This window comes from Chlamydomonas reinhardtii, chromosome 6, assembly GCF_000002595.2.
Source record: "Chlamydomonas reinhardtii strain CC-503 cw92 mt+ chromosome 6, whole genome shotgun sequence".
NCBI classification, from domain to species: Eukaryota; Viridiplantae; Chlorophyta; class Chlorophyceae; order Chlamydomonadales; family Chlamydomonadaceae; genus Chlamydomonas; species Chlamydomonas reinhardtii.
Window position 1 is genome coordinate 3,413,632 of NC_057009.1, and position 24,198 is coordinate 3,437,829.

The 24,198-nt window shown below is 66.2% G+C and overlaps 5 protein-coding genes across 5 annotated transcripts in view; 2 read left to right on the forward strand and 3 right to left on the reverse strand.

Moving 5' to 3' along the window:
- Positions 1-4,062, reverse strand: part of CHLRE_06g278087v5 (uncharacterized protein) — a 15,471-nt gene extending 11,409 nt beyond the window's left edge. The window contains exons 1-8 of the mRNA XM_043063045.1: positions 3,931-4,062; positions 3,474-3,606; positions 2,889-3,193; positions 1,925-2,050; positions 1,298-1,315; positions 884-1,024; positions 434-545; positions 149-180 (exon numbers count right to left, since the gene is read on the reverse strand). Of these exons, the coding sequence (XP_042923751.1) occupies positions 149-180; positions 434-545; positions 884-1,024; positions 1,298-1,315; positions 1,925-2,050; positions 2,889-3,193; positions 3,474-3,606; positions 3,931-3,996 (933 nt within the window). The 5' untranslated portion in view covers positions 3,997-4,062. The remainder of the gene's footprint in view (positions 1-148; positions 181-433; positions 546-883; positions 1,025-1,297; positions 1,316-1,924; positions 2,051-2,888; positions 3,194-3,473; positions 3,607-3,930) is intronic.
- Positions 4,063-4,182: 120 nt separating this feature from the next.
- CHLRE_06g278088v5 (uncharacterized protein) lies at positions 4,183-4,694 on the forward strand. Its single transcript, XM_043063046.1, has 3 exons — positions 4,183-4,287; positions 4,344-4,593; positions 4,638-4,694. The coding sequence occupies exons 1-3, from the start codon at positions 4,265-4,267 to the stop codon at positions 4,665-4,667; spliced, it is 303 nt and encodes a 100-aa protein (XP_042923752.1). The 5' UTR covers positions 4,183-4,264; the 3' UTR covers positions 4,668-4,694.
- A 43-nt stretch (positions 4,695-4,737) lies between these two features.
- Positions 4,738-14,702, reverse strand: CHLRE_06g278089v5 (uncharacterized protein). Its single transcript, XM_043063047.1, has 27 exons — positions 14,219-14,702; positions 14,047-14,156; positions 13,912-13,951; positions 12,832-13,731; positions 12,567-12,683; positions 12,366-12,454; positions 12,137-12,190; positions 11,923-12,042; positions 11,640-11,782; positions 11,409-11,505; positions 11,115-11,267; positions 10,909-11,001; positions 10,658-10,810; positions 10,439-10,567; positions 10,147-10,320; positions 9,849-10,024; positions 9,636-9,707; positions 9,350-9,521; positions 8,905-9,201; positions 8,281-8,382; positions 8,021-8,176; positions 7,745-7,878; positions 7,292-7,436; positions 6,912-7,085; positions 6,712-6,775; positions 6,433-6,541; positions 4,738-6,298 (listed from the first exon to the last, which is right to left on the reverse strand). Exons 1-27 carry the CDS (start codon positions 14,463-14,465, stop codon positions 5,143-5,145), a joined length of 5,376 nt encoding a protein of 1,791 aa, XP_042923753.1. The 5' UTR covers positions 14,466-14,702; the 3' UTR covers positions 4,738-5,142.
- Positions 14,703-14,862: 160 nt separating this feature from the next.
- Positions 14,863-18,124, forward strand: CHLRE_06g278090v5 (uncharacterized protein). Its single transcript, XM_001698066.2, has 7 exons — positions 14,863-15,017; positions 15,136-15,573; positions 15,785-15,968; positions 16,279-16,439; positions 16,744-16,919; positions 17,201-17,316; positions 17,551-18,124. The coding sequence occupies exons 2-7, from the start codon at positions 15,211-15,213 to the stop codon at positions 17,748-17,750; spliced, it is 1,200 nt and encodes a 399-aa protein (XP_001698118.2). The 5' UTR covers positions 14,863-15,017; positions 15,136-15,210; the 3' UTR covers positions 17,751-18,124.
- A 2-nt stretch (positions 18,125-18,126) lies between these two features.
- On the reverse strand, positions 18,127-24,102 carry CHLRE_06g278091v5 (uncharacterized protein). The gene is made up of 4 exons (XM_043063048.1): positions 23,851-24,102; positions 23,657-23,715; positions 21,245-23,366; positions 18,127-21,069 (listed from the first exon to the last, which is right to left on the reverse strand). Exons 1-4 carry the CDS (start codon positions 23,903-23,905, stop codon positions 19,034-19,036), a joined length of 4,272 nt encoding a protein of 1,423 aa, XP_042923754.1. The 5' UTR covers positions 23,906-24,102; the 3' UTR covers positions 18,127-19,033.
- Positions 24,103-24,198: the final 96 nt, after the last annotated feature.

Sequence of the window (24,198 nt, forward strand, 5' to 3'; positions counted from 1 at the left end):
TGCTTGCAGGAAGTGCGCTTAAGTGACACCGCCACGGTTTTGAACAGCCGGCCGACACGCACACCACTAGCACACACGCACACCACACGCACACGCACACACACACCACCCCCACCACTACCCCCACCCCCACCAACGGTGGCCGCACCTGCATGTACGGCACGGGCTCGTAGGTCAGCTCTGCAGGGGTACGTCGAACAGGGCGTGGGGGTTAGCGAGCCCACGTGCTGGTTTGGCAACAAAGCAAAGCAGCATGCGCCTCTCGCGAGTCCACAGCCACCATCGCTCGGGTTCATCACAGCCGCCAAGCTCCCATCACTCTTGACACGCCCATGCCTTCGGCTCCGTCCGGCCTCTTCACCCCAACCCCCAAACTCCCAAACTCCCAAACCCGAAACCCCCACCACCCGGCCCCCGCCCCGGCCGGCCTCACCACGCAGGGGGGTGCTGCGGCTGGCCACCGCGCGCTCCACCAGCGCCCTGATCTCGGCGGGCAGGGCGCCCTCGCTCGCGGCCCAGGCCAGAGCCTCCTCAATGGTGTGGCCCTGTGAGGCGGGGCAGGCGGGGCAGGGGGGGGCGGGGCAGGGCGTTACACTCATGGGGTGTGTGTGTGGAGAAATGGTGAGCGGGAGCGTGTACGGGTGTGGAGTGGAGGCAGGTGTGCAGGTGGCGGTGCAGAGCGTGAGTGGGCATCGGTCACGGGTGGCATGGCGAAAGTGATACCATATGGGTGTGGCGAAGTAGCAGCATGGCAAAATGCGAAAGAACACCTTGGCCACGCCTTTGCTGCCACACGCCGCAAACCTCCGCCTCCCGCCCCGCCCCACCCCGCCCCACCCCACCCCGCCCCGCCCCGCCCCACCCCGCCCCACCCCAAACTCACCAGCACCACCTTCTCCAGCAGCAGTGCGCCTGCCAGGCCGTACGCCACCGCCTGGTCGTTGTCCTGCTGCACACGCACCGCCGCCTCCACCACCTGGCGCAGCTCGGGCTTGCCGGCGTAGCGCGCCACCAGCAGCGAGGCCTGCGGGGTGGAGGAGGAGGTTGTATTCACGAATGGCTAAGGAAGTGGTGGACGGTAGATAATCTTGGGGACCAGCAATTGTTATCGGTGCGGGGGTGGGGGTGTCGTGAGGAGTCGGCGAGGTATCAGGGAGGGGCATGCGCAGCGCGAAGGCGAGCTGGAGATGGCTTTGCTGGTTGGGCGTGCAAGGCGCAATGCAGATGCTGGTTGGGCGTGCAAGGCGCAATGCCGATGCAGAACGGGTCAAGTGCAGGCCGCGCGGCGTGCACCCACCTTGGCGAAGCAGTTGGCCTGTGCGGCGTTGGGGAGGAAGGGGTGGGGGAGGGGAGGGATGGAGCTGTGAGGAGCGCTGCCTTCAGGTGCATAACGGATTGGAGACCTCTACACACACGACACGCACGCGCCCTTCTCCCGCATGCCAGTACCCACCACTACCATGGCATCCCTCCCTAAGCCAAGCCACGGATCCGCCCCCCTGGGTGACTCTCCCCTCCGAACCACCCATGCACGCACACGCACACACACACACGCGCGCACGCATAATGTGCGCATGCATGGCATCCCTCCCTAAGCCAAGCCACAGAGCCGCCCCTCTGGGTGACGCACCACTCCCAACCACCCATACACGCGCGCACACACACACACACACACACACACACTCTCCCCCCCCACACACACACGCCCCGCCCCGCCCCGCCCCGCCCCGCCCCGCCCCGCCCCACCAAGCCACGGATCTGCACCCCTGGGTGACTCACGTACACACACACGGTATGCGAGGCAATTTCAGGTAACATCCGTAAACCGCCGCTTTGCTGCATCGCATACACTGTCTTTGCGCAACGTTTTCCTTGTGCTCTTTAACACATACACACACACACGCCCCGCCCCGCCCCGCCCCACCTGGTAGTCGGTGTTGTGGCCCACCTCGCGGCCGCGCTTGCCCTCCTCCCAGTTGGTCACCAGCGCGCGAACCGAGTGGTTGCGGTAGGCGTTGGGCTCGGTGGCTGTGAAGTAGGTGTAGAAGGCCTGGCGGGGGTGGGGCCGAGGCCAACGTCAGCTCCATCGTCATCAGAAAGCCCAGGAGGCAGCCGTGCACGTTTCAGGTATGTTGGTTAGTTGGGGCTAGCGGCAGTTGGGACCGCAAGGTGTCAGACCCAGGTGTCAGACCCACAGTGGTCCGGCCCGAACCTTGGTGAGGTAGGGGCGGGTCACGTGTGATAGGTCGGGCGGGAGAGTGACAGGCCGGTTGCACCTGTCAGCCCGTCCGAGAGGTCTGCGGGGTGCCGGGGGAGTCTAGGCCCCGGCAGTTGCGAGAGTTGGCTCAACCACACGCCACGACATTACCCCATACTACTGAAGGTGCCAGGCAGCGTAGCTGCCACCGTGTGTGTAACGCACCAGCTATTGTCAAGCTGTCGAACCCCAATCTCCAACAGGTCATGAGCCCCGTGCCGCGGTAACGCGCGCGGTCGGCAGCTACTAGCTAGGTAGGGTGGACGACCCATCGGGGGTCCTTAAGTTCCCGCCGCTCGCGGAGGGCATAGCTAACTACTTTAAGTGGTACCAACACCTCTACGACTTCCTAGCCACCCGTAAGCCTCCCCTAGCAGCCTATCTCAGCGACCCCGCGCCTCCGCACCGCACGCCCCGCGAGCATGCGGACGAGTCCGCGGCAGCCATGGGCTGGATGCGCATGTCCTGCAGTCCGGACGTTGCGCGCGCCCTCTGCCACTACGGAGACGCCAGCTACGCGCTTCAGTACGTCCAGCAGCTGTTCTGTATCACAGCACCCCACAAGCTGTCGGTGCTCGACACCGAGCGCGGCAACTTCCGCATGCTGGAGGGTGAGTCCGTGTCGGCGTACTTTGGCCGCGCCTACTGCCTGCGGGATCAGATCCTGGGCTTGGGCAGCGCCGGGTCGGACAACGACATTATCCTGCGCCTGCTGCGCGGGCTGCCCCAGCTCGACTTCAAGATCCCCATTGAGATCTGCAACGCGCAGCCGCCGCAGTCCCTCGCACCGCTCCGCGGCTACCTCATGCAGCACGAGCTGCTGCGGCCTGGCGATCAGGACTCCGGCGGCCACGTGGGCAGCGTCAACCGCGCCCCCGGCGGCGGCGGCGGCGCTGGTGGCCAGGAGCTCGTTCATCTTGGGAACATCGTAGATCCCTGCAGGCCACCCGGTGGTCATGGCAGGCGGTGAGGTGGAGAGGTGGGTGAGCGCGCGAGCAAAAAGGATACAGACTTGCAGACCGCCGGCCGCTGGCCCCTGGCCACTGCGTGGCGTTGCTCCTCCCATGACAGAACACCAAGTGGCCAACCGCCGCGAGCTTAGCATCCTAAGTTGCCCCCACCCCACACACACACCACGGGCACGGGGCACCACCAGCAAGAGCAAGAGCAACAACAACAACAACACAACTTCTGGCCGACCGGCCAGCACGCTCACAGTGCAGGGGCATGGTGGCGATGTCTGCGAGCAGGCCGCCCAGCACCGCGGCCTTGGCGCGCTCCCGCACCGCGGCATCAGTGGCAACAGTCTTGGCGGGCGCGACGACTGGCGCGGCGCTCATGGCAACGGTCTGCGAGCAAATTGTCCGTGATGGGAAATGGGATGTAGTAGTAGGGGTTGATGAGTAGGCGGTGCATAGGAGTTCGGGGAGAGGGTGGCGGAGCGGGGCCGGGCGTTGGTCGCGGTGGGTGGCGGTGGGCCACACGACACACGAGCCAACTCAACTGGGTCTTTTGTTTATATGCACTCTCTACATATAAGCATCATCAAGTTAAGGTTGATGTTGCAATCTGTCGGGCCTTTGCGTTGCAGGCGCGACGCATCCACTGAACGATCCTCGCACCAATGTTGAATTCATCGCAATGCTTTGCAAAGGAATGCTTGCATGTCTCACCCGAGCAGCAGTGCGTCCACGGGATACAGAGGCTGCGGGGCGGGCGAGGGCAGAACGGAGAGCCATGCTCTTGGTCAGAGCGTCGTAACGTAAAGCTGTGATGGCGTAAGAAGCTGTCAAACAGCAAATTCTATCTCGCAATTCTAGACAAATGCAACCTCATACAAGCGTAAACCGGCACGCCGTACAGGTCAGCAGCCAGCGGCCGTGACACCTGGTTGCACTTACCCACTGGACCCTTGTCCCTATGCAAATAAATCGGCTGGGTCACATTTGCCACGTACAAGGCTGGGACCGAAGCACGAAAGGGCCATACGGTAGTGGGAGGATAGGAATGAGGGTGCCCGCTTGCCCGCGGTGCGCCTCCCATCGTGTGACACGGGAGCTGCTGAGCCGCAGCGCCAAGGCCGCAGCGCCAAGGCCGGCCTGCAGGCTGCAGTTCCCTGTGGGCCACATTATGCGCTACCTGAAGAAGGGCAATACGCCGAGCGCATCGGTGCCGGCGCGCCCGTGTACCTGGCCGCCGTGCTGGGGTACTTGACCGCTGAGGTGCTGGAGCTCGCCGGCAACGCCGCCCCCGACAACAAGAAGAACCGCATTGTGCCTCGCCACATCCAGCTGGCCATCCGCAACGACGAGGAGCTGGGCAAGCTGCTGGGCGAGGTGACCATCGCCGCATCGCGTCGGGCGGTGTGCTGCCGACCAAGGGCGGCAAGCGCAGCGCGGAGGCCGCCTGAAGCGCTGGTCCTCGTACCATATATTCAATCGCTTGCCATACTTGGTGTTACTCAACACCACCCTATGCCATTCACCGCGGATTTACAGTGGCTTCACTCACTGCACACGCCTGATCCTCATGCCATACACATTCCCACCCCTGCTGCATGCGCAACTCCACGTTCCGCATCATCCTCCGAGCCGGCATCACGTCTATGATATAGCGGTAATCATCCACCAATTGTTTCTGCCAACCTGCGAAACCTGTACTGTACAGTATTGCTATAACTGCGCGACCTGCTTCAAGTGCTCAACACAATATGATGCATCCTGCACGCATGAAATGAATGGTCGCCAGGTGAACACCGTGCCTGCTCCAGCATCCTGCACTTGATCACTGCGTGCGCAGCCACACGTGACCCAAATCACGTCGCCGGCACCTACCTAACCCATGCCTAGCCACACCGCTCAACCGTTCTAGCGTTTACCGTTACGCTACATGCGCGGGCCGGCCGCCATTGCAGCAATGAGATCTGACGCCCCCGTGGCCGTGCGCGCCGCCGCTGCGGTGCAGGCTACCGGGTCCAGCGAGTAGAGCTCCAGCATCCCTCGCGGCTCCATCAGCTTCCGAACGACCCCGGCGATCGCCCCGACCAGCAGGGCTGCGTTGTTGCGGCACAGGACATGGGTGGGCTCGTCGCCAGCATGGCTGGCAGCTTCCTGCGCCTCCCTAAGCTCCCACAGTCGGCGGAGGCCCCACCGTGTCACCGCGTCCACCGGGTCAGCGGGTGGGACGCGCGCCAGCGCCGCCGCTACCTCCGCCTTCACCGCCTCCCCGACCACAGCCACCGCCAAAGCCTCCAGTGGGGCCGGTGCAGCTCCGGCTGGCTGGACATGTTGTCCTCGCGGCACGTCCGGCACAACGACCAGCTGCAGCGCCGCCGATTCTGCAGCTGCAGAATGGCGCTGTGTGTTTGCGTAGGCCCCGCCGCCGCCGCCGTCGCTTGTGGGTGCGCCAGCGGCTGCCTCACCGCCGCCTGTCGACTGCTGCCTTTGGCCTGCCGCTGGCTCGTGCTGCTTCCGCTCCGCCGCCTGATGCTGCGGCTCCGTCTTCTGCTGCTGCTGCTGTTGCTGCCTTTCCGCCTGGCGCTGCAGCTGGTGCGGCTGCGCTGCATGCTGCTGCTGCTGCTGCTGCTGGGCCTGCTGCGCTTGCCACTCCGCCTGCGGCTGCTCCTGCTGCCGCGCTACCTGTTTGTCCTCGTGCTGCGCGCGTTGCAGCTTCACAAGATCGGCCAGCGTCATCAGCTCGTCTGCGTCATCTTCTTCCTCCTGCTGCTCATCTTCATCCGCCTCCACCTCCTCCTCCTCGTCCTGCTCCTCCTCATCCTGCTCCTCCTCCGTCTCCACCTCGCCCACCGCCCCGCTGTCCTCGCATCCCGCGTTGCTTGCCCCGGCCACCTCCTCGGCCTCGGCCTGCGGCACCACCGCTGCCGCTGCAGGTGGGGCCGGTGCGGGAGGCGGCGGCAGCACGAAGGCCGGCGGCAGGGAAATGACGCCTGCTCGGGCGCACACATTGCGCGCCCGCTCCAGCAGCTGCACCAGCTGCGCCGCCGCCTTGTAGCGCACCTCGTATCCCGCAGGCGCTTCGTCCCTGTTGCGCGTTGGGGATGAAGTGGTGACCCTGGTGCAGCTATCGCAAGTCCTCAGTGCAAACCGGTGTTAACTTTAACAAACATTGCCTTATCAATGCCGGCGCCCAGGTCCAATGCCGGCAGCACGACTCACCACAGCAGCTCAGAGCGGGCCTGCACAGCGCTCAGCAGTGCGGACGCGGCGGCAGAAGCAGCATCGCCAAACTGGTCAACCAGCTTCTCGACCTCGGCCAGGAGCATGTCTGTGGAGAAGGAGTGCCAAGTAAAGCCGGGGTTCAGGGTGAGAGCGTGGTACATGCGCGACAGCGCTGAAAGAGCTATGGCCAAGCTTGACGCCCTGGTGACTGACTGGCAGCGTTCATGCTGCGCGACGTGCCCAGTGTCTCGCACTGATGGCGTGTGCTTTACTCACTTGCGGCCGCCGGCAGCATGATCCGTGCAAGCCGCTCGACCGCCGACGTCATGTGGTCCCGCATCTGTAAGCCGGCATCGGCAAGCACGGGGTAAGTGCTGCTTGTTCGCCGGAACACCGCTGTCGTGCCGACGCACGCGTTGGCAGGACGCCTCGCTGCACTGCTACCTCCACCCCCAATCTACCCCTATGGCACGCACCCGCTTGTAGGAGCCTGGCCCGCGCTCGCTGGCGGCGGCCTGGTAGGCGCCCTGGAGCGAGGTCCGTACGTGCGGCTCCACCACGTCCTGGCTCAGCGCCTTGCTGGTCTCCACCAGGCCCGAGTGCAGCGCCTCCAGCGCCTGCGCCAGCTGCCGCTCCTGGTCGCGCCGGACCTGTGCGTGCACAGGCGGGAGGGCGCAGGTAGGCAGGTGTGCAGGCATGAGCAAGTGAGAGGGTGGGTGAGAGTGCGCGTGCAGCAGCAACGACATCGCGACGTCTTGTACGGTGATGGCTACCCCAGGGCGCCTCGGGGCCACGCATCGTGCATGCACACATGTACCGGCGGCAGACTGGCCCACCACGCACCAGCCCAACGCACCTGGCGGTACAGTTCGTCCAGCCGGCCCGCCTCGGCCGGCAGCAGCTCGTCGCCGCCCGGCAGCGGCGCCACCTGCGCCTCCAGCTCGTGTCGCGCGCCCCTCACGAAGTCGTCCAGCTCCGCAAGCAGACGCTCCCGCATGGACCTGCAGGCGATTCGTGTGTGTGTGTGTGTGTGTGTGTGTGTGTGTGTGTGTGTTAAAGAGCACAAGGCAAACGTTGCGCAAAGACAGTGTATGCGATGCAGCAAAGCGACGTGTGTGTGTGTGTGTGTGTGCCGGCGGCAGGCATGGTGTTGACACCGACGGGCAACCTTTTCCCTAGACCTAGACTCGGTACTAGCATATTTGGCACATGACACCGTGCAGCCTGCGCCTGCCCCGCCCTGCCTCTTCCGACATGCGCAGGCCGATAACGCTGCCGCCAGTGCCGTGACCACCACCGTGCCACCTACTTGGTGAGCTCCGATTGGAAGAGCCGCGCCCAGGTGACAGCGATGCGGTCCATGATGGGGCGCACGAGCGCGCCGTTCCAGTTGATGGGGCCCACCGTGGGGCTGGTGTAAGAGCCGTCGCGGTGAACCACACCCTGCAGGCGAGAGGCCGATGGCCCCAAAGCGCCAGAGCGCGGCTGTGTGAGCGCCCATGCCAGAGAAACCACAATTCCCGCCAGACAGTAAGCAGCAGGCCTCGTACGACCGACCCGCCTCACGCTGCCCTCCCTTTCCTACCCGGTAGGTCATGAAGAACATGCGGGAGCTGGGGTCGCTGGGCTTGACGTCGAAGTCACGCGCGGTGTCTGGCGCGCGCGCAACGGCGTCGTCGGCGCTGGCGCCCAGCAGCGGCTGCAGCCCCTCGGCGAGGAACACCCGCCGCGCCCGCTGCACCTGCTGGCGAGGGAAAGGCCAGTGCTTCAGCTCGTTCATGTGGAAACGTCCGACCCAAGATTGCACACTCAAACAGCCCCGTCATTGCCAGGCCGCCGCCCTACCAGGCTGTTGACGCACGCGTCCAGCCGCACCGGCAGCGCGCGCATGGACGCCCCAGTTGCACGCTCCATGGCCTTGGATACGTCGGGCCCGCCGTCCGAGCGCTGGGGTAAGAAGGGTAGAAAGGGAACGGGCCAAGTGATGGTGACAGCCCAACGATGGGACCCAAACTACAACTATGCCAGGATTGTACGCCCGGCTCCTCTATCAGCCGCACACATGGTTGCAAACCTGCCCAACAAGCACGTAAGACGTGCACATATACGCATGCAAGTGCAAAGTACCGCAGGCTGCCCCACACCGGCACGACTGAGCTGAAGTGTTCAACACATCGAGCACAAATCAGGCGCTCAAGTCGCCGCACGCCACGAGTTGTCACCCCCAATCTGAACATTCCTCTTGCTCATTCCGATTGGGGATTGTAACGCATGGCGCGCGTCGTGCCTAGCTAAAACGTCTGGGGCTAAAAAAGTATGGCTACGAGTGCGGCGACCTGGACGTGCTACTACTCACTCGCGCCGGTGTGAGGCAGCCTGCGGTTCCTCCGGGCCCAGCTGTAGATATATAGAGGAGCTCGCCCCGGCTCCTCTACCGCCCCGCTTGCATCCCAGCCTCAACCAGCGCACCTGACTGAGCAGCGTGCGCCCCACCGAGTCAATTGCCGCGTACACGTCTTTGGTGAGCTGCCGCTGCATATGCTGCCGGGACGAGCTGGCGATGCTTGTGATGCGGGTCCGCAGGCCGGGCAGCTGCGTGTCGGCCAGCCTGTAGAACACGGTAGCCTCGCCGTATTTGTTGCTGCCGGCGGCCTCCAGCTTGCGCGCCTCGCGAGACGACACGCAGAACACCGGCAGCTTGTAGGTGGTGATGTCGATCGGCCCGATTGCTTGCTCCTCGTCCTCGCTGCCCGCCTGCTGCAGCATCTGCATGGCACACCGCCGGGGACAGCAGCCCTCAGCAAAAGGCACCCTTCGTCGCGCATAGCGGTGGAGGAGCCCCATTTACTGTGAGCCCCGTTGCCACGGCCACGCCCATTAAGTGAATACCCCAGTTATACTTGCAAACACCCACCTCGGCGATGCCCTCCCGGAAGTCCGCTTGCAGGCGCTCCCTGCTGAAGTGGTTGCGCGCCAGGGCACAGACGGTGCGCATCCGCAGCTGCTGCTCGCTCAGCAGCTGCTTTGCGCGCGCCAGCACACTTTGCAGCGGCTCCAACTCCCTCACCGCCTCCTCGTATTTCGCCCTGCAAGGCAACAAGTGCAACCGTGCGAGGCGTTGTGTGTTGTTTCTTGTACGGTGCGCTGAGTACCGTATGTACGGCAGGTACCGTAGTGCTCTGGGCAGGGAACGCACTCACGTGAACGCCGGCATCTTCGCCGCCTCTGCGCGGAGACTGACCAGACTCGCAGCCACGGCGCTCGCGACAACCCTGTGCGCGGTACACGGGTGCATGTGTGTCCGCGCGCTTACAGCATCAGAGTGACATTGCCAAGCCAAAGACCAGCATGTACACCGCGCAAGGTCCCGCAAGGTCCCGTCCAGTACGGTACGTATCAGCACTCCCATTTACTTTGGCTCTCGCTGTGGAACTCCCGGCTTTCCCTTTTTCTTCTGCCCTGCCGCGCTGGCCTCCATGCGCTTGCGCTTTCCGCCCGTGGGCACCCATTCGTCCTCCTCGCCATCCGACGACGGGCAGTAGCTGCCATCGCTGTCGCAGCCGCCGCCACTGTCCACAAGCGCGTCAACCTGCTTGCAAGCAGGGCAAGCATGGGAGGTTAGGTCCGTACAGTCGCGCCGCGGTTGCAGTCGCCTGCACCGCAAATGCTAAATGAGAAAGCTGAGACCTCATTCCTAAGTGCCCGACCCACCTCCTCAGCATCCGCGTCTCCCATTTCCACATCGCTGCCACGCTCCGTCCCCACGTCCTCCTCCTCCGCCGCCGCCTCGTCCTCCTCTTCTGGCAGGCCCAGGTCCAGCTCGATGTCAGCCGCCCCCGCCGCCTGCTGCTCCTCACGCCGCTTCCTGGTCATGGGTGACTCCGCCTGTTGCGTGTGCCGGTCCAGGGCAAGCAGTCGCGGTCGCGTCATGCACGATGCACAGTGAGAACAAGCGCAGGGTGGCGCGTTTGCAGTGTGCCATGCGCCTCAAAGTCGTACACACCTGGAGCATGAGTTGGGCCAGCTCCTCGGGTACCGGCAAGCCACCTCGCTGACAGAGCTCCAGTACCTTGGCCTGCAGGCGCTTGGCGGCTCGCTCCACCTTAGTGCAGACGCCAGCGCGCACGCTCACCTGCGCGTGCCGCCCAGTGATGGCATGTATAATGACACCTAGTAGAACAAAGATCACGCACCCAGCCCTCCCTGCCAGACACCGCCGCACCCGCGTCTGGGCCGCCTTAGCCGCATTGTCCGCGTCCCGTGCCTCCAGCTGCAGCCTCGTAATGCGCTTGTCGAGTTCGTAGAAGGCAGCGGGCTTGGTGCCGCTGCGAGCACACACCTCCTCCACGCTCAGGCTCTCTAGGATGCTGCTCACCTGCGAGGGCGGCACAGGCACACAAAGAATAGACGTAAAGCAATTGCGTTAGGGCTGCACACGAGTTCAACGCAAGCCGCTGACACGTGCGCACTCACGTCCAGGTTGTCGGTCTTGGTGCAGATGAAGGTGATGGCGTGCACCTGGCCGTCCATGACCATGCGCCGCTTGAAGTCCGTGCCCAGTAGGTCCTGGATGCAGGGAGGCGGTGCCGTGCGGTTGGGGCGTGTGGGCAATAAGGAAGGGGAAGGCGGGAAGCACCACAGCATCGTCTCGCAGGTCCGCATGTTGCGCCCGGCCTCACCTTTGCCGTCTTGTTGTCCACGGCGCGCGTGATGTCCGCCACAATCCACACCGCCGACAGCCGCCGCATGTACTCCTCCGCCACGCGGCCGCGCGCCTCGTTGGCGTCGCGGGTGCCGGGCAGGTCCACCAGCACCACACCGCCCTCCAGCAGCTGACGCGGGGAGAAGGAGTGACGGGGTCGGAAGGGATGTGCTGTGTAAGAGAGTAGTTGGCGTCATAGCCGTAACGAGGCGTCTGCAGGGCAAGGCTCCCTAGTGCACGCTGCTGCTGCGGCTAACACAGTGGCACCCACCTTCCAGCGGTGCGCGATGCGGCAGACCTTGACGATGGGCCAGGCCTGCAGGCTCGTGGCCTCATTGTGCGAGTCCACGTACACGCCGACCTTGCGCCTATCGGATAACGCAGGTCGCACAGGCCGGCACGCAGCGTCACAATGCTAATCGGCATGGCGTGGACGACCAACAAACATACCGGTAGAAGCATGGTGCAGCCACCATCCGTCATTATAGCTAGGCGGCCCCACCTGAACTCCAGCGCGTCAGCGCTGCGGATGGGCTCCACCTTGCCCAGCAGCTGAGTGACGCGGTTACTGTGGGCGCACAGCTTGTCGGCGGTCAGGCCGGGCGCGCGAATCAGCTCCTGCCCATACACCGCCTCCAGCATCGACTGCACAGCGGGAGGCAATGAACTTGTTGATGTCCAAGATTCCTGCAGCTGTCCGAGACGATGCCTGACAGCTCGCAGCACCCAACGGATGTCCCTGTCCCCCGCGGCTGATACGCCCATGCGCGGAGACGCATACGCACCTGCGCCACGCCCGCCTCGGACCTCCCACTGACGGCGCCCTCTCCGCGCACCACCTGTATCACGCCGTTCTCATCCAGCAGGTCGCTCAGCAGCTTCTCCAGGTGCTTCGCCCACTCCTCCTGCGGGGTGGATGCGTTTGGATAAGGGATAAGTTGTTCAGCCGCAAATGCTGTTTCCCCTCTCCTCTCGAAGCCCTTGCGCCGGCACACACACCTTGGTCTGGAACTCCACCTCGGCGTGGTAAGCGCCCGTTGCCGAGTACGACACCTGTGTAGCAGGAAGGTTGGGGTTGTTAGGTCTCCGGCTTCGTGAAGCATACATGGCGCTCAGCAACTCGCAAGTATGGACCGGCATCAGCTCGTTTCCTAACCCAGATGAAGCGAAGCCTCCACTGCGCGGCCCCGGCACAATCCACCCGCCCCACATCCCGCCTCCCCCGCACCTCAATGGGGCAGCCAGTGGAGGCGCGCATGGCGTTGGTGGGCAGTATGTCCTCCTCGCCCAGCAGCGCGTTCAGCAGGCTGGACTTGCCTGGAGGGGATTGGAGGGGGAGCGTGGGCGTGTGACAAATGGGCTGCAGAGCGCAAGGAGCGCGTGAGCAAGCCAAGCCATGCCCGTTGCCGTAAACGTCGTTCATACTCACCAGCTCCCGTGTCGCCCACGACGCCGATGGTGGTCCGCGGCATGGTGGCGCGCTGCAGCAGCGCCTGCAGCTCGCCGCGCCATTCGGCAGCAATCCTTGGGCCCGCGAGTGCGGGGTCTGTCGGTCAATGAAAGGTAGTGATGGCGTGTGAGATGTTGGCCGGCGGCAGCGACAGCCGATCATGTTCAGTGCAGGCCCATGTGTGCACGTGCACCTCTGAAGAAGGTGCCACACGCTGCATTATGACGCCCGCAGCCGGCCCCACCTGTTGTGTGGGCTGGGAACAGCACCTCGCTGACGGAGCTGACGATGTCCTTGCATTCGTTCAACACGGCGTCCACACCACCGCCCGCGGGCGTCTTGGCGGGGCGAGTGCCGGGCGGCTCCGTGGCCGGCCCCGCCTGCGCCTCCTGCTGCGCCTCCTGCTGCGCCGCCTCCTGCTGCGCCTCATCCTGCTGCGGCTGCGGCTCACCCAGGGGCGCCTCGTCCAGCGGCTCGTCCTTGACGCGGGCGTGGTGCCGCTGCGGCTGCTGCGGCTGATGAGGCGCCACCGTGGGTCCCTCCGCACCACCCGTGCCTGCGGCGCTTGCCGGCGCTGCAACACCAGCCGCATCAGCAGGCTCTTCGCCGTCATGCGCGCCCTCGCCTGCAGTCACCACCTGCTCCTCCGTACCGGGGCCTGCCGTGCCCCTGGACTCACCCACGCCGGCAGCCGACACATCAGCGCCAGCGGCCGCCACAGCAGCAGCCACAGCGGCCTCAGCGCCGCCGCCGCGCACCTCCGCCATGACCACGTCCATGACACCTTCCGTGGCAGGCCCGGCGGGCCCCTCGGCGATTGGCTGGTCGCCAGCGGCCACGGCTTCCTCATCAGCAGGGCAGGCGCCGTTGGTGCCATGAGCTGCGAGGCTGGTGGTTGCAGCCGCCGTGGGGCTGGCGGGCTTGGCCGGCGGCGAGGCAGCGGATGACAGGGGATAGGTGAGGGACGCGACGTGCTGAAGGTTCCGCAGGCGGCCGGCAGCAGGTGTGCATGGCGGGGCGGTGGCGCCAGGCGCCGACTGCCGCTGGCCCGACTGGAGGCTGCCACTAGCCCCGGCCTCTGTGAGCGCGGGCGCGGGGGCAGCAGGGGACGCTGCGCCCTCGACGCCGGCGTCGCCCGCGCCAGCTGCAGTGGGGGCAGACCGGTATGGCAGACCTAGATGAGTGCTTTGATTAGGAAACAAAAGGGCGCAGCCATGTAAAGCAAGTTGACCGGTAACCTTTGATGCCGCCAGTGCATGAACGCACGCTGGCCCGGTTTAACAGGGCTGCCCCTAGCGTTGCAACTTCAAGCCCGTCATCCCACCTGAAGCCTGGTAGCCATCCACAGCCGATGCAAAGCTGGCCTGAATATAGGTAGCGGAGTGGGGGGAAAGGGTTTTAGGAATAGGGCGAATGGCGAATGTGCCAAAGCGCCCAGCATGGCATGCCAAGTACGCACCCGCAGCAGCGCCGCGCCGACGTCCACGTCCACGCTCTGGAGCAGGAACGCCACCTCGGGCTCCGCGTCGGGCTCCGTCGCGGATGCCGGCCCGAACAGCACCTCGTCGCCTGGGCGGGGCGCATCAGGTCAGAGAATGGAGTGAGCGACTCAAACATGACTGACCGCTTACCGGGTGCCAGAGCCAGCATCACGCCGCGTTGCATTTTCTGAATCTGGCCATTTGTTTGCTGCACCCAGGCGCTCGTATTGCGCGCCAGCAACGTAGCTTGCACGCGAGCGTTCGTCTTCTCGCAAAGCACCGCGCGCAGGCTGCTCCCATTCGCCGCAAGGTACAGCTTTGAGTCTGTAAACTCCACAGCTGCGCTATCCGGAGCTGGTGGCGGGTTGGAACCGCTCGCGATGAAGCGGAGAAACATTGTCGCCTATGCCTCAGATCTGTCGCCTATGCATGGTGTCAAGTAATTGACAGTATGCAGAAGAAGCTACTTGAGCACTGGGCGGTAGACTTGCGAGGCAAGGCGACACGGCTCAGTTCCCGCCAAATGCAGCAAAAGTGCACTTCGCGCACGTCACGGGTGCGGCGCAGTGTTAACGTGTCAACGTGTGGAGCTGTATGCCGCCTGCAGACCGCGATACACGTGTAGCGTAGTATTCTACAAGGATGGCCGCTGCGGGTGATGGAACTGAAGCTGATGTCGTGCGCGGGACAAGGGGCAGCTCGGCGAGGGGTTGGGTGGGTGGGCAGCCGTGCGGCCAACACGTCGCCCAATCTTTCTGCACTTCACATTGGGCTTCTTCCATTCGATTTCTGTATTATTGACGTTGCACTGTCTTCCTATTAAAGCTCCTATAACTCTGTTCTGGCGAAAATGGCCGGGAGGTGTTTGCTCCAAAGATTAGGCCACCGAAGTAGCCATGTTTCTACACTTCTCCAAGGCATGGAGCTTGAGCATGGTCTATCCTTGCAGGTGAGCGCCCACTGTCGGCATCATCAGCGTGCTATGCACCGCGCTCGTTAGCGCGATCATGCGCATATAGCTGGATCACCTGCATTTAATGTATTAAACAACACGCTGGTCTACGCAGGCGACCTGCTGGGAGCGCTGCCTCAGCGGCGCCAGCGCCAGCACCAGCACTTCCGGCACCGGCTTGGGCTGGGCCATGACCGGGACCGCGGCGACCCGCCAGCACAGCACCACATCCTGCAGCTCCATGCACTGGATCTCCAGCAGCACAGGCGCAGCGGCGCCAGCCGCTGACGCGGCGTTGCCACAGGCGACGCCCCGGGGACCCCGCCTCGCACCCGGGTTTGCGCGCACCTTCGCCTCAGCCGCGGCCGCCGCCAGCCCCGCGGCCGCCAGCGTAGCAGTAGACTCCGGGTCAGCGGCCGGCACCGGCGTGACGGCGGCGGCGGCGGTGCCGTGGCCTTGGGTGGACCCCAGCCGGCCTCAGGTGCTGCCGGCGGCAGTGCGCAAGGGCCGGCGGGCGGCGGTGCCGCTGGCAACGGCGCTGCAGCAGCTGCTGGTGAGGCGCTGATGGACCGTAGCGGGGGGAGGAGACGCTGAGGTTACGGCTACAGAAATCCATTACAAGCGGGCATGCACACGGGCGTGGCGTGACGTGCGGTGGGCCCGTGAGCCCACCTGAGCAAGCACATGGGGCCTGTCAGGGCTCGTCGCCCCCCCCCCACACACACGCACGCACGCACACTCTTACGCACGCATGCACCCCGCAGGACCCACTGACGCCCGGGCAGCGCAAGAGCCACAGCCTGGAGGTGTTTGTGCGCTTCGGCCTGGACCCACGCCGCTCCGACCACCTGGTGCGCGGCAGTGTGGTGCTGCCGTACGGCACGGGGCGCCGCGTGCGCATCGTGGTGTTCGCCAAGGGGGCGGACGCGGACGTGGCGCGGGAGGAGGGTGAGTGGGTGCGTGGGGTTGGACGTGCGCGTGTTAGGGAGCGGCGGGTGGGGTTGGGGGGTGAGTCGTGTCGAGTGCAGTTCAAACGAGCTCCGGGGTGGCGGGGAGGCAGCACTGGACGCGGCACCTGCGGGAGGGAGGACAGCCGGCTAGACTTGCTTCAGAGGAGGATAGGCGTGCTTGGCTGCGCACTACAGACTCCAGGCACCAAGGACACCACCACCACCACCACCACCACCACCACCACCTCCATTACTATCCACCACTGTCCATCCTATCATTGCTTCCCCCCCCACACACACACACGCAGGCGTGGACATCATCGGTGACGAGGAGCTGATTGCCGCCATCGTGTCCAGCGAGGGCGCCGCCATCGCCTTCGACCGCCTCATCGCCACGCCCGACTTCATGCGGCCGCTGGCGCGCGCCGGCAAGGTGCTGGGGCCCAAGGGCCTCATGCCCAACCCCAAGGTGCGCGGCGGAGGGGCGGCAGGGTGGGGGTGGGGCGCGTGGGATGTGGGATGTGGGAATGCGATGGGGTGGAGGGGCAGCCGGCGTGGCGTACGTAGGATGTATGGGCAGCGGGCAGTGACGGGGTGCGGCGCAGGCCAGCAGGGCCGACAGGTTCATCAGTAAGCGCGCTGCAAACGAGGACCCAACTCTGCCCACACCCTCACGCCCATTCGCCCCCCCCCTCAGTGTGCCTGGCTACAACTCCGCTTCTTCTTTACCAATCATGAATGTAACTCTCCCTCAAACCCCTGCTTCCCCCCAGATGGGCACGCTGACCAGCGACGTGGCTCGCGCCATCCGTGAGACCCGCCGCGGCCGCCTGGACTTCCGGCTGGGGCGCGACGGCGCGGTGCGGGCGGCGCTGGGCCGCTGCGGCATGCCGGCGGAGCAGCTGGCCGCCAACATCGGCGGCCTGGTGGCGAGCCTGCTGGAGAACAAGTGGGTGGCGTGGCGGGGTAGGGGGCTGGGGGTTGGGGGCGGGGGTGGGGTGCTTGGGTGGGGGCGGGTGGGGGAGGATTACAAGAGGTTTTGGTTGTGCTGGGTGGGAATGGGGGATGAGGAACGCGGCTAGCGTTACGGAGGCGTGTGACTGGGGGAGTGGGTGGCTGGGGGATGGGTGCCCACATGGCGGCAGTGTGTGGCGAGCTGCTGCGGGAGGGAAAGGAGCCCACGCGCCCGCGGTCGTGATGCTGAAGTCATGTGGGGGCCTGTGCCTGCAGGCCCAAGGCTGTTGGCGGCCCGCCCGCTGTGGCTGCCGCGGCGGCGGCTGGCGGCACAGCAGCGGCAGCACCGGGCGCGGCCGCTGCGGGCATCCCGCCCCCGGGCTCTTTGGACGGTGAGTTGTGTGGCCCCCTGTCTGCCGCCATTCGCAAAAGCCTCCAGCCACCCCGCCTCTCACGGGCGGCACGTGCACCGCCGCAACCCCCCAACCCTCTCCCCAGAGACACTGCGCTCCTGCGCTCACCCACGGTAGCACCCGCTGCACGGGTAGCATCGCTCCTCCACCTGGTCTCTGCATCCCCACCCTCAGCCCCACCCACCCCCGCTACCACCCCGCATCTTCCCACAGGCTATGTGCGCACCTTCCTGCTCAAGACCACCGGCTCGGCGCCCGTGGCCGTGTCGCTGGACTCCCTGCTGGAGGCGGTGGGGCCCTACAGGCAGCTGGTGGGCGCGGCGGCGGCGGCGGAGGCGGCGGCGGCTGACGGCAGCGGTGGTGGTGGCGGTGGTGGTGGCGCGGGGGAGACGCAGGGGCAGGCGAAGCAGTAGGCGGATGAGCGAGGAGCGGAGGGGTGCGAGGAGGGGAGGCTATGCAGCAGGGGAAGATGTGGGAGCAAGGGGGTTTGTAAGTGCCAGCTCAAGGGGGGGAGAGCAGCGGAGGGGCGTTGCGGCGTGCTGCGTGCTGCGTGTGGAGCTGGTGTGGAGATGTACTGGTGGCGGTTGAGGGGTGCTGTGCTGCGGGCAGGTTCGGCTGGGTCTGGAACAAGACACTTTGCGACGGTTGAGGTGAAAAGGTGTGACGCTGTGTCTATCACGCCAGGCAGTGCATCGGCGCTACGTGCGGCGCACTGGGTTTCTCAGAAACAAGGGTTTCCAAAGCAGGGCCGTGTCGCACGGACACAAGGCGCGTCTGTAATCGGCATTACATTTGTCACGATGGATGTTCTCCTTGCCTCTGGGTCTTAAGGTCGGCTCAGGCCCCTGCCGGTTGCGGACTCTCGCGCCTGTGCGATGCATCTCGAGGCATGGGCTGTGTGCACTACCGTGCCGTGCTACAGCTGACGCGGCCACCCCTCTCGCAGCCAGCAGATACCACACATGCCAGTACCTTACAGGATGCTGAACCTGCCAAAACACTTGCACGGAATCACCTATGCCTCAATACGCACCCATCGTACGTAACAGCAGTGTTGCCCCAGATTAAACCTACCCAATCCCAGCTGTCCCGCCGCATTATATCCAGTGCACGTGAAGTGCTCCGCGCGCCTTGATAATAGCAAATATCTAAACCTGTATGCCGCTGATGTCATATATCGCATACCGTATCGTGTGCCGGGATGCCGGCAGCGCGCCGTATACCTCCCCCCCCCCCTACGACTCGCTACGACTTCACTCCGTAAACTTAATGCATGTAACCCCCCCCACCCTCCCCGCATTGGCCGGACCTTTCGACGCCTGCCCCTGCGGCTCGCATGTTCATGCGCGCACGCCAAAGCCCGCATATGCACACACATCGCACACACACGTGTCCTATGTTAGGATACACACAATGCTGCACATGCACCCCTCAGTTGGCAATGTGGCTTGCACTCCATGCCCGCACGCCCTTGCAGCTGGCCCGCGCCAACAGCCCCAACCGCCGCAACAGCCGGCCTCTCCATCGCCCCTGCACCCGCTTCCACGCCACGCCACGCCCTGCCCACCGACTCCTCCCACCAACTCCTCCCAAACAGCCCCTCCTCATGACGGCCGCCGCCGCTGCCGCTGCCCCTGCCCCTGCCCCTGCTGCCCCTACCGCCTCCGCTGCCCCTGCTGCCGCCCCGCCCCCGCCACTAGGCGCCGTCCTGCTCGTCCTGCTGGTCCAGCGGCTGCAGCATGAGCACCGGCCCCATGCACAGCGGGCACGTGCGCGCCCAGCCCCGGCCGCGCAGGCCGTCCATGCAGCCGCCGCACACGCCCACGTGCACCACGTTGCCGCGGTGCCGGAAGCCCAGGGTGGGCGGCGCCGCCATGCACACGAAGCACGTGTCCGCCTCCTCGGCCGCCTCCTGCGGCAGGCGGTGCGGCGGCCGCGGGCGCGGCGCCACCGGCTTGGGCTGGAGCAGCGGCCGGGGCGAAGGCTGGGGCGCGGCCGCGTGCTGCGCGGTCTCCGGCGCGGTCTGCGGCGCGGGCTGCAGCGCGGGCTCCGGAATGGGCATCGGGATGGGGATGGGGATGGGGACGGGGATGGGCACCGGCATGGTGAAGGAGGCGGAGGAGCGGGCCACACCGGCAGTCACCTCCGCCCCCGCAGCGGCGCCGGCAGGCGCAGTGGCGCTGGCGCCGGAGATGCCCCCAGCAGCCGCAGCCGCAGCGGCAGCGGCAGCAGCAGCAGCTGGCGGCTCTGCCGGTGCCGGCTGCTGCGCCCGTGCGGCCTGCATGGACAGGGGCCTGTACGGCGCCGGTGCCGCGGCCGGCTGCCTCGCCAGCGGCTGAGGCGCCGCCTGCACCACCACCACCTTGGGCATCACCACCACCGTCGCCGCCACCGGTGCCACCGGTGCCGGTGCCGGTGCCGGTGCCGGTGCCGGTGCCGGTGCCGGTGCCGGTGCCGGTGCAGGTGCAGGTGCCGGCGCGGCCGCGGCGGCGGATGCGGTCGCGCTGTGGGGAGCCGCCAGCGGGGCGACGGCAGCTGTTGACGACGCCTGCTGCAAGTGCGGCTGCTGCTCCGGTGGCTGGGCGCGCGGTGGCGGTGGAGGCGGGGGCGCCGCGGCCGGTGCTCGGGGACCCAGCACGGCGCCAGCGGCAGCGTGCCTGCCGCCCGGCGCCCTCCCGCGCTGCGGCTGCTGCCTGCCGCCCTGGGGCCTAGAAAACGACTGCTGCTGCTGCTGCTGCTGCTGCTGCTGCTGTTGTTGCAGCTGCGGGCCCGTCCTCTTGCTGCCGCTGTTCTGGTTGCGGCTGCCGCCACCCCACGCCAGCGCCTCCGCGACCGCGGCGCCGGCCGCAGTGGCGACGGCACGGTTCCCCCAACACCCGGCATCGACAGGGCTGCCAGTCGCGCCCTCCGCGTTTGAGCCTGAGTCAGCCGCGGCCTTGGACGGTGAGCGGGAGGAAGCCAGCGAGTCACGCAAACTGGTTACGTGGGGCCCCTGAGACTGCGGCTGCGGCTGCGCGCCGCGATTGTTGCTGCTGCCCGATGCCTGGCCCTCGGGTGTGGGGCCGCTGCTGCTGCCCTCGCCACCGCCGCTGCGTCTGTCGCTCGCAAGGCCCGACGCCGCGGGAGTAGCAGCTGGAGCAGAGGTAGCGGCAGCGGCTGCGACTGCCGCCGCCACGCCGCTGCCGCCGCTGTCGACGGCGTACAGGGCAGGGCCGCTGCTGCTGCTGGAGTGGCTGTTGGCGCGACTGAGGGCTGAGCCGACGTCGGTGCCACACTGGCTGGCAGAGCCGGCGGCGAGGACCGCCACCGGGCCGGGGCTGCCGGGAGGCGGCGGCGGCGGCGGCTGCAACAGCGGCGGCGGTGTCGGAGGCGAGGCCGCAACCGATGCGGTAATTTCGGCGCTTGCAGGTTTGTCAGCAGGGACAGAGTCGGTGGCGTCGTGTGGGGCAGGAACGGGGGTTTTGCCTGCGGCATTGCCAGTTGTGGCCAGGGCTACCGTCGCTGTGGCAACGGCAGTCGCAATGGAGCCGGCGCCGCCACCACTGCCTGTGACGGCCGCCGCCGCGGCAACGTCCCGCCGGCCGCTGGTAGAGGCAGCACCCTTCGCCGCGGCCTTGTGCTGCTTCGCGTGATGCGGCTGCTGCGCCTTCCCTTGCTGCGCCGGCTGTTGTTGCGGCTGCTTCGCCGGCTCCTTGACCTCCTTGCTTGCTGGCGTGATTGTGCTGGGGCAGCCTGCGGGGTGAGCGAATAGGGGCCGGCGCACGCTTCAGCACATCATGCATGCAAAGGATGCACGAATGGGTTATTGTATGGGCGAAAGGACGATAGGGTTATTGATGCAACGCATTACACCGGTCAGCACGTTCATCACCCGTGCGCCCGTGCGCGATACACATGCCGGCCGCACCTGTGCCAGAGGCGTCTTGGGCCGCCGCCGCTGCAGCAGCCGACGTGGGTGTCCTGCCAAACCAACTCCACCAGGACCGCTCCTTCGGCTCCGGCTGCTGCTGCTGCGGCTGCTGGTGCTCAGGTGCCTGACCCTCGCGGCCCTTTAGCTGCGTGCCCGCTGCCTGCGCCTGCGGCGCCTGCTTCGGCGCCGCCTGCTGCTGCTGTGCTGTTTGCTTTGGCTTCTGCTGCCCTTGCTGCTGCCGCTTCTGCTTGTTGCTGCCGCCTTTCGGCCGGTCGCGCTCCCTGGCCTGCTCAGCCTCGCGCCGCGCGGCGTCCTGCAGCACCCGCACCTGCGTCTGCGCCTGCGTCTGCGCGCGCCGCGGCTGCGCCGACCAGAACGCGCGCAGCCACCTCAGCACGGACATGCCAGCCCGCACCAGCAGCCACCAGCAGAACAGCTCAAAGGCCCAGCCGACGCAATTCAGGATCCACTCCTGAATCCACATGGGCTCATCCGGAACCCGGTCCTCCGGATACACGAAGTCGTCCTCGGCCTCCCAGGCCGAGTAGCTGTACCGAGCCCCACCGCCGCTGCCGCTAGAGCCGCTGCGGCCGTGAGCGGAGCCGTCGCCGCCGGCTGCCGTCCGCCGCTGCTGCGTCCTTCCAGCGCCCGCGCCCGCAGCCGCCCTAGCGGCGGCGGCCCTAGCGGCGGCGGCCGCGGCATGCTCCTCCGCTAGCCGCCGGTCGCGCTCCCGCCAGGTCTCCCGCCAGCTCTTCCCGTCCTCCTTGTCCTCCTCCTTACCCCAGGCCGCCTCCTCCTCCTCCTCGTCCTCCTCCTCGTCGTCGTCGTCCCATTGTCGGCTGCTGCTGTGCTCGTAGTGTTGGCCGCCAGTGCTGTGACTGCTGTCGTACCCGTGGTCATCACCATATGCATGGTGGTCGCCGCCGCCGCTATCGCCGCCGGCGCCGCAGGAGCAGCCGCCGCCCCAGTCGCCGTACGGATCGTCCTCCACGTCCTCATCACGCACTACGTACTCATCGCCCCAATCGTCATCGCGGTGGTGGTATGCCGCCGCCGGCGCCGCCGGCGCCGCCGGGGATGGCGGCGCCGCTGGCGCTGCTGGCGCCTTAGTTGCTGACCCAGATGCGGCAGACTTGGCCGTGGTGGCTGACTTGCCGCTTTTGCTACTGCTGCTACTTCCGCTGTTGCCGCTACTTCCGCTGCTGTCCCTACTGTCGCTGCTGTCGCTGAAAAAAGCGCTGCAGGCGGCACTGTCAGCTGCGTCGCCGCCGAGCGCGTCGCCGCCAGCCTCCCCCTCTACTTCGGACGGATACATGCTCCTCAGCATGGCTGCTAGGTAAACCTTCTCCACTATAGTCAGCTTGGAAAGATAGGCGCTCAGCGGGCTGCCGCCCTCCTCCCCGTCGTCCTCGCTGGAGGTTCCTTGGGCAGCGGCGGCGGCGCGCGCCGCCGCTGGCCGGCTTGCCGGCCGCCGTGTGGCGCTTGCCGCTGCCGCTGCCGCCGCGGGCCTGAAGTCCCCTGTCAGCACCAGGGCAGCAGCCACCGAGGCGGCGGCGGCGGCTGCGGTGGGAGAGCAGGCGCCGCCAACGCCGCTGCTGACGCTTGCTAGCCGCAGCCGCGGCGGCAGTGCGGTGCCTGACCGTGACGTGCTGCCCGGTCCACACCCGGTGGCTGTGAGGAACAGCACCAATGCCGACGTGCCCCAACCCGCCAACCGCGATTGTAGTGACTGCCTACTGCTGGCTGATGGCGGGGAAGCTGCGGCGGCGGTGGCAGCGGAGGCGCGGCTAGCGGCCGCGGCGGAGGCGCGGCCAGTGGCGCCCGTAGAAGCGAGCGCAGAGATGAGTGCGAGGGCGGCTGTGGGAGATGCGGGCGTGACGACAGGTTGGGGGGCCAAGGCGCCGCTGGCGTGGAGCGTGCGGAGCGCTTGGGGTGATTGCGCACTCCGGTTTGCGCAGCAGCGGCACGGCTTGTCAGCGCGCCTGTCGCCTGCCGCATGGCTGTGCGCATGGCGACGTTGCTTGCTGTCGTGAGCTAGATGGGTGAATTGTCCGATCCGGTCGCCCGATCGGTTCGCTGTGGGGCTATAGCGCGTCACGGGTGGCGGGAGGAGGGCGACCTGGAGGGGGTGGGAAATGGCCCACGGTACTGCGTCAGCGCCAAAATGCAACACCTGTGTGGCGGCTTCAGAAATTTAAAGCCTTCCATCTTTATGTATGCCCCGCACATGCCTAACAGAGAGGCAGAGCAGCAGAGCGGCGTGCCGCGCAATGGGAGCCGGAAACGACAACCCGGCTGGCGCCTTGGGCCAGCAGGCCGCTAGCTCTGGTGCACGGCTAGCTTGTTGCCTTGTAGGTTTACGTGTGTTTGCATCACGTTGCGTCTGTGGTGCACGCCAAACTTCCTCACCTCCAAACCCGTCGCTGACGACGCGTTTAAACCGATGGAGCCCAAGAACCAAAAGAGAGCTGCATGTTACATATTAAGTCATGTAAGCTACAAGCAGAAGGCCAAAAATGCGACACAAGGTTTTCCTTCCGGGCCCCGCGGCGCGCTCAACCCGCAGCCAACTTCTTATCAGGCTACAGATAACCAGTAGTTACCTGAGCACACCACTGCTATGAGCAGCGCGCTTCCCGAAGGCGCGCGCCGGGCCATCGCTCGGGCCATCGCTCGGGCCCACGTTCTGACGCCTATTCTGCTGCGACCTCCTCTTTCTATGGAAAGTGAGCCAGCATGGAGCTGGTAGGCGGCGCGAGATGACAAGTAGCGCCGAACTGCTCAAAGGCCTCGGCAAGCTGGTCGCGGTTTTGGCTGTACGTGCGCTAGCGATGTGAGCGCCGGGTGGGAGTTTTGTGGTATGTCTTAGTGGGAAAAGAGCAAAGACCGCATGACCGCGGCAGGTCGCCCGATGCCGCGTGCATAGCGCCCCTGCTCTCGCGCCGCCCCCA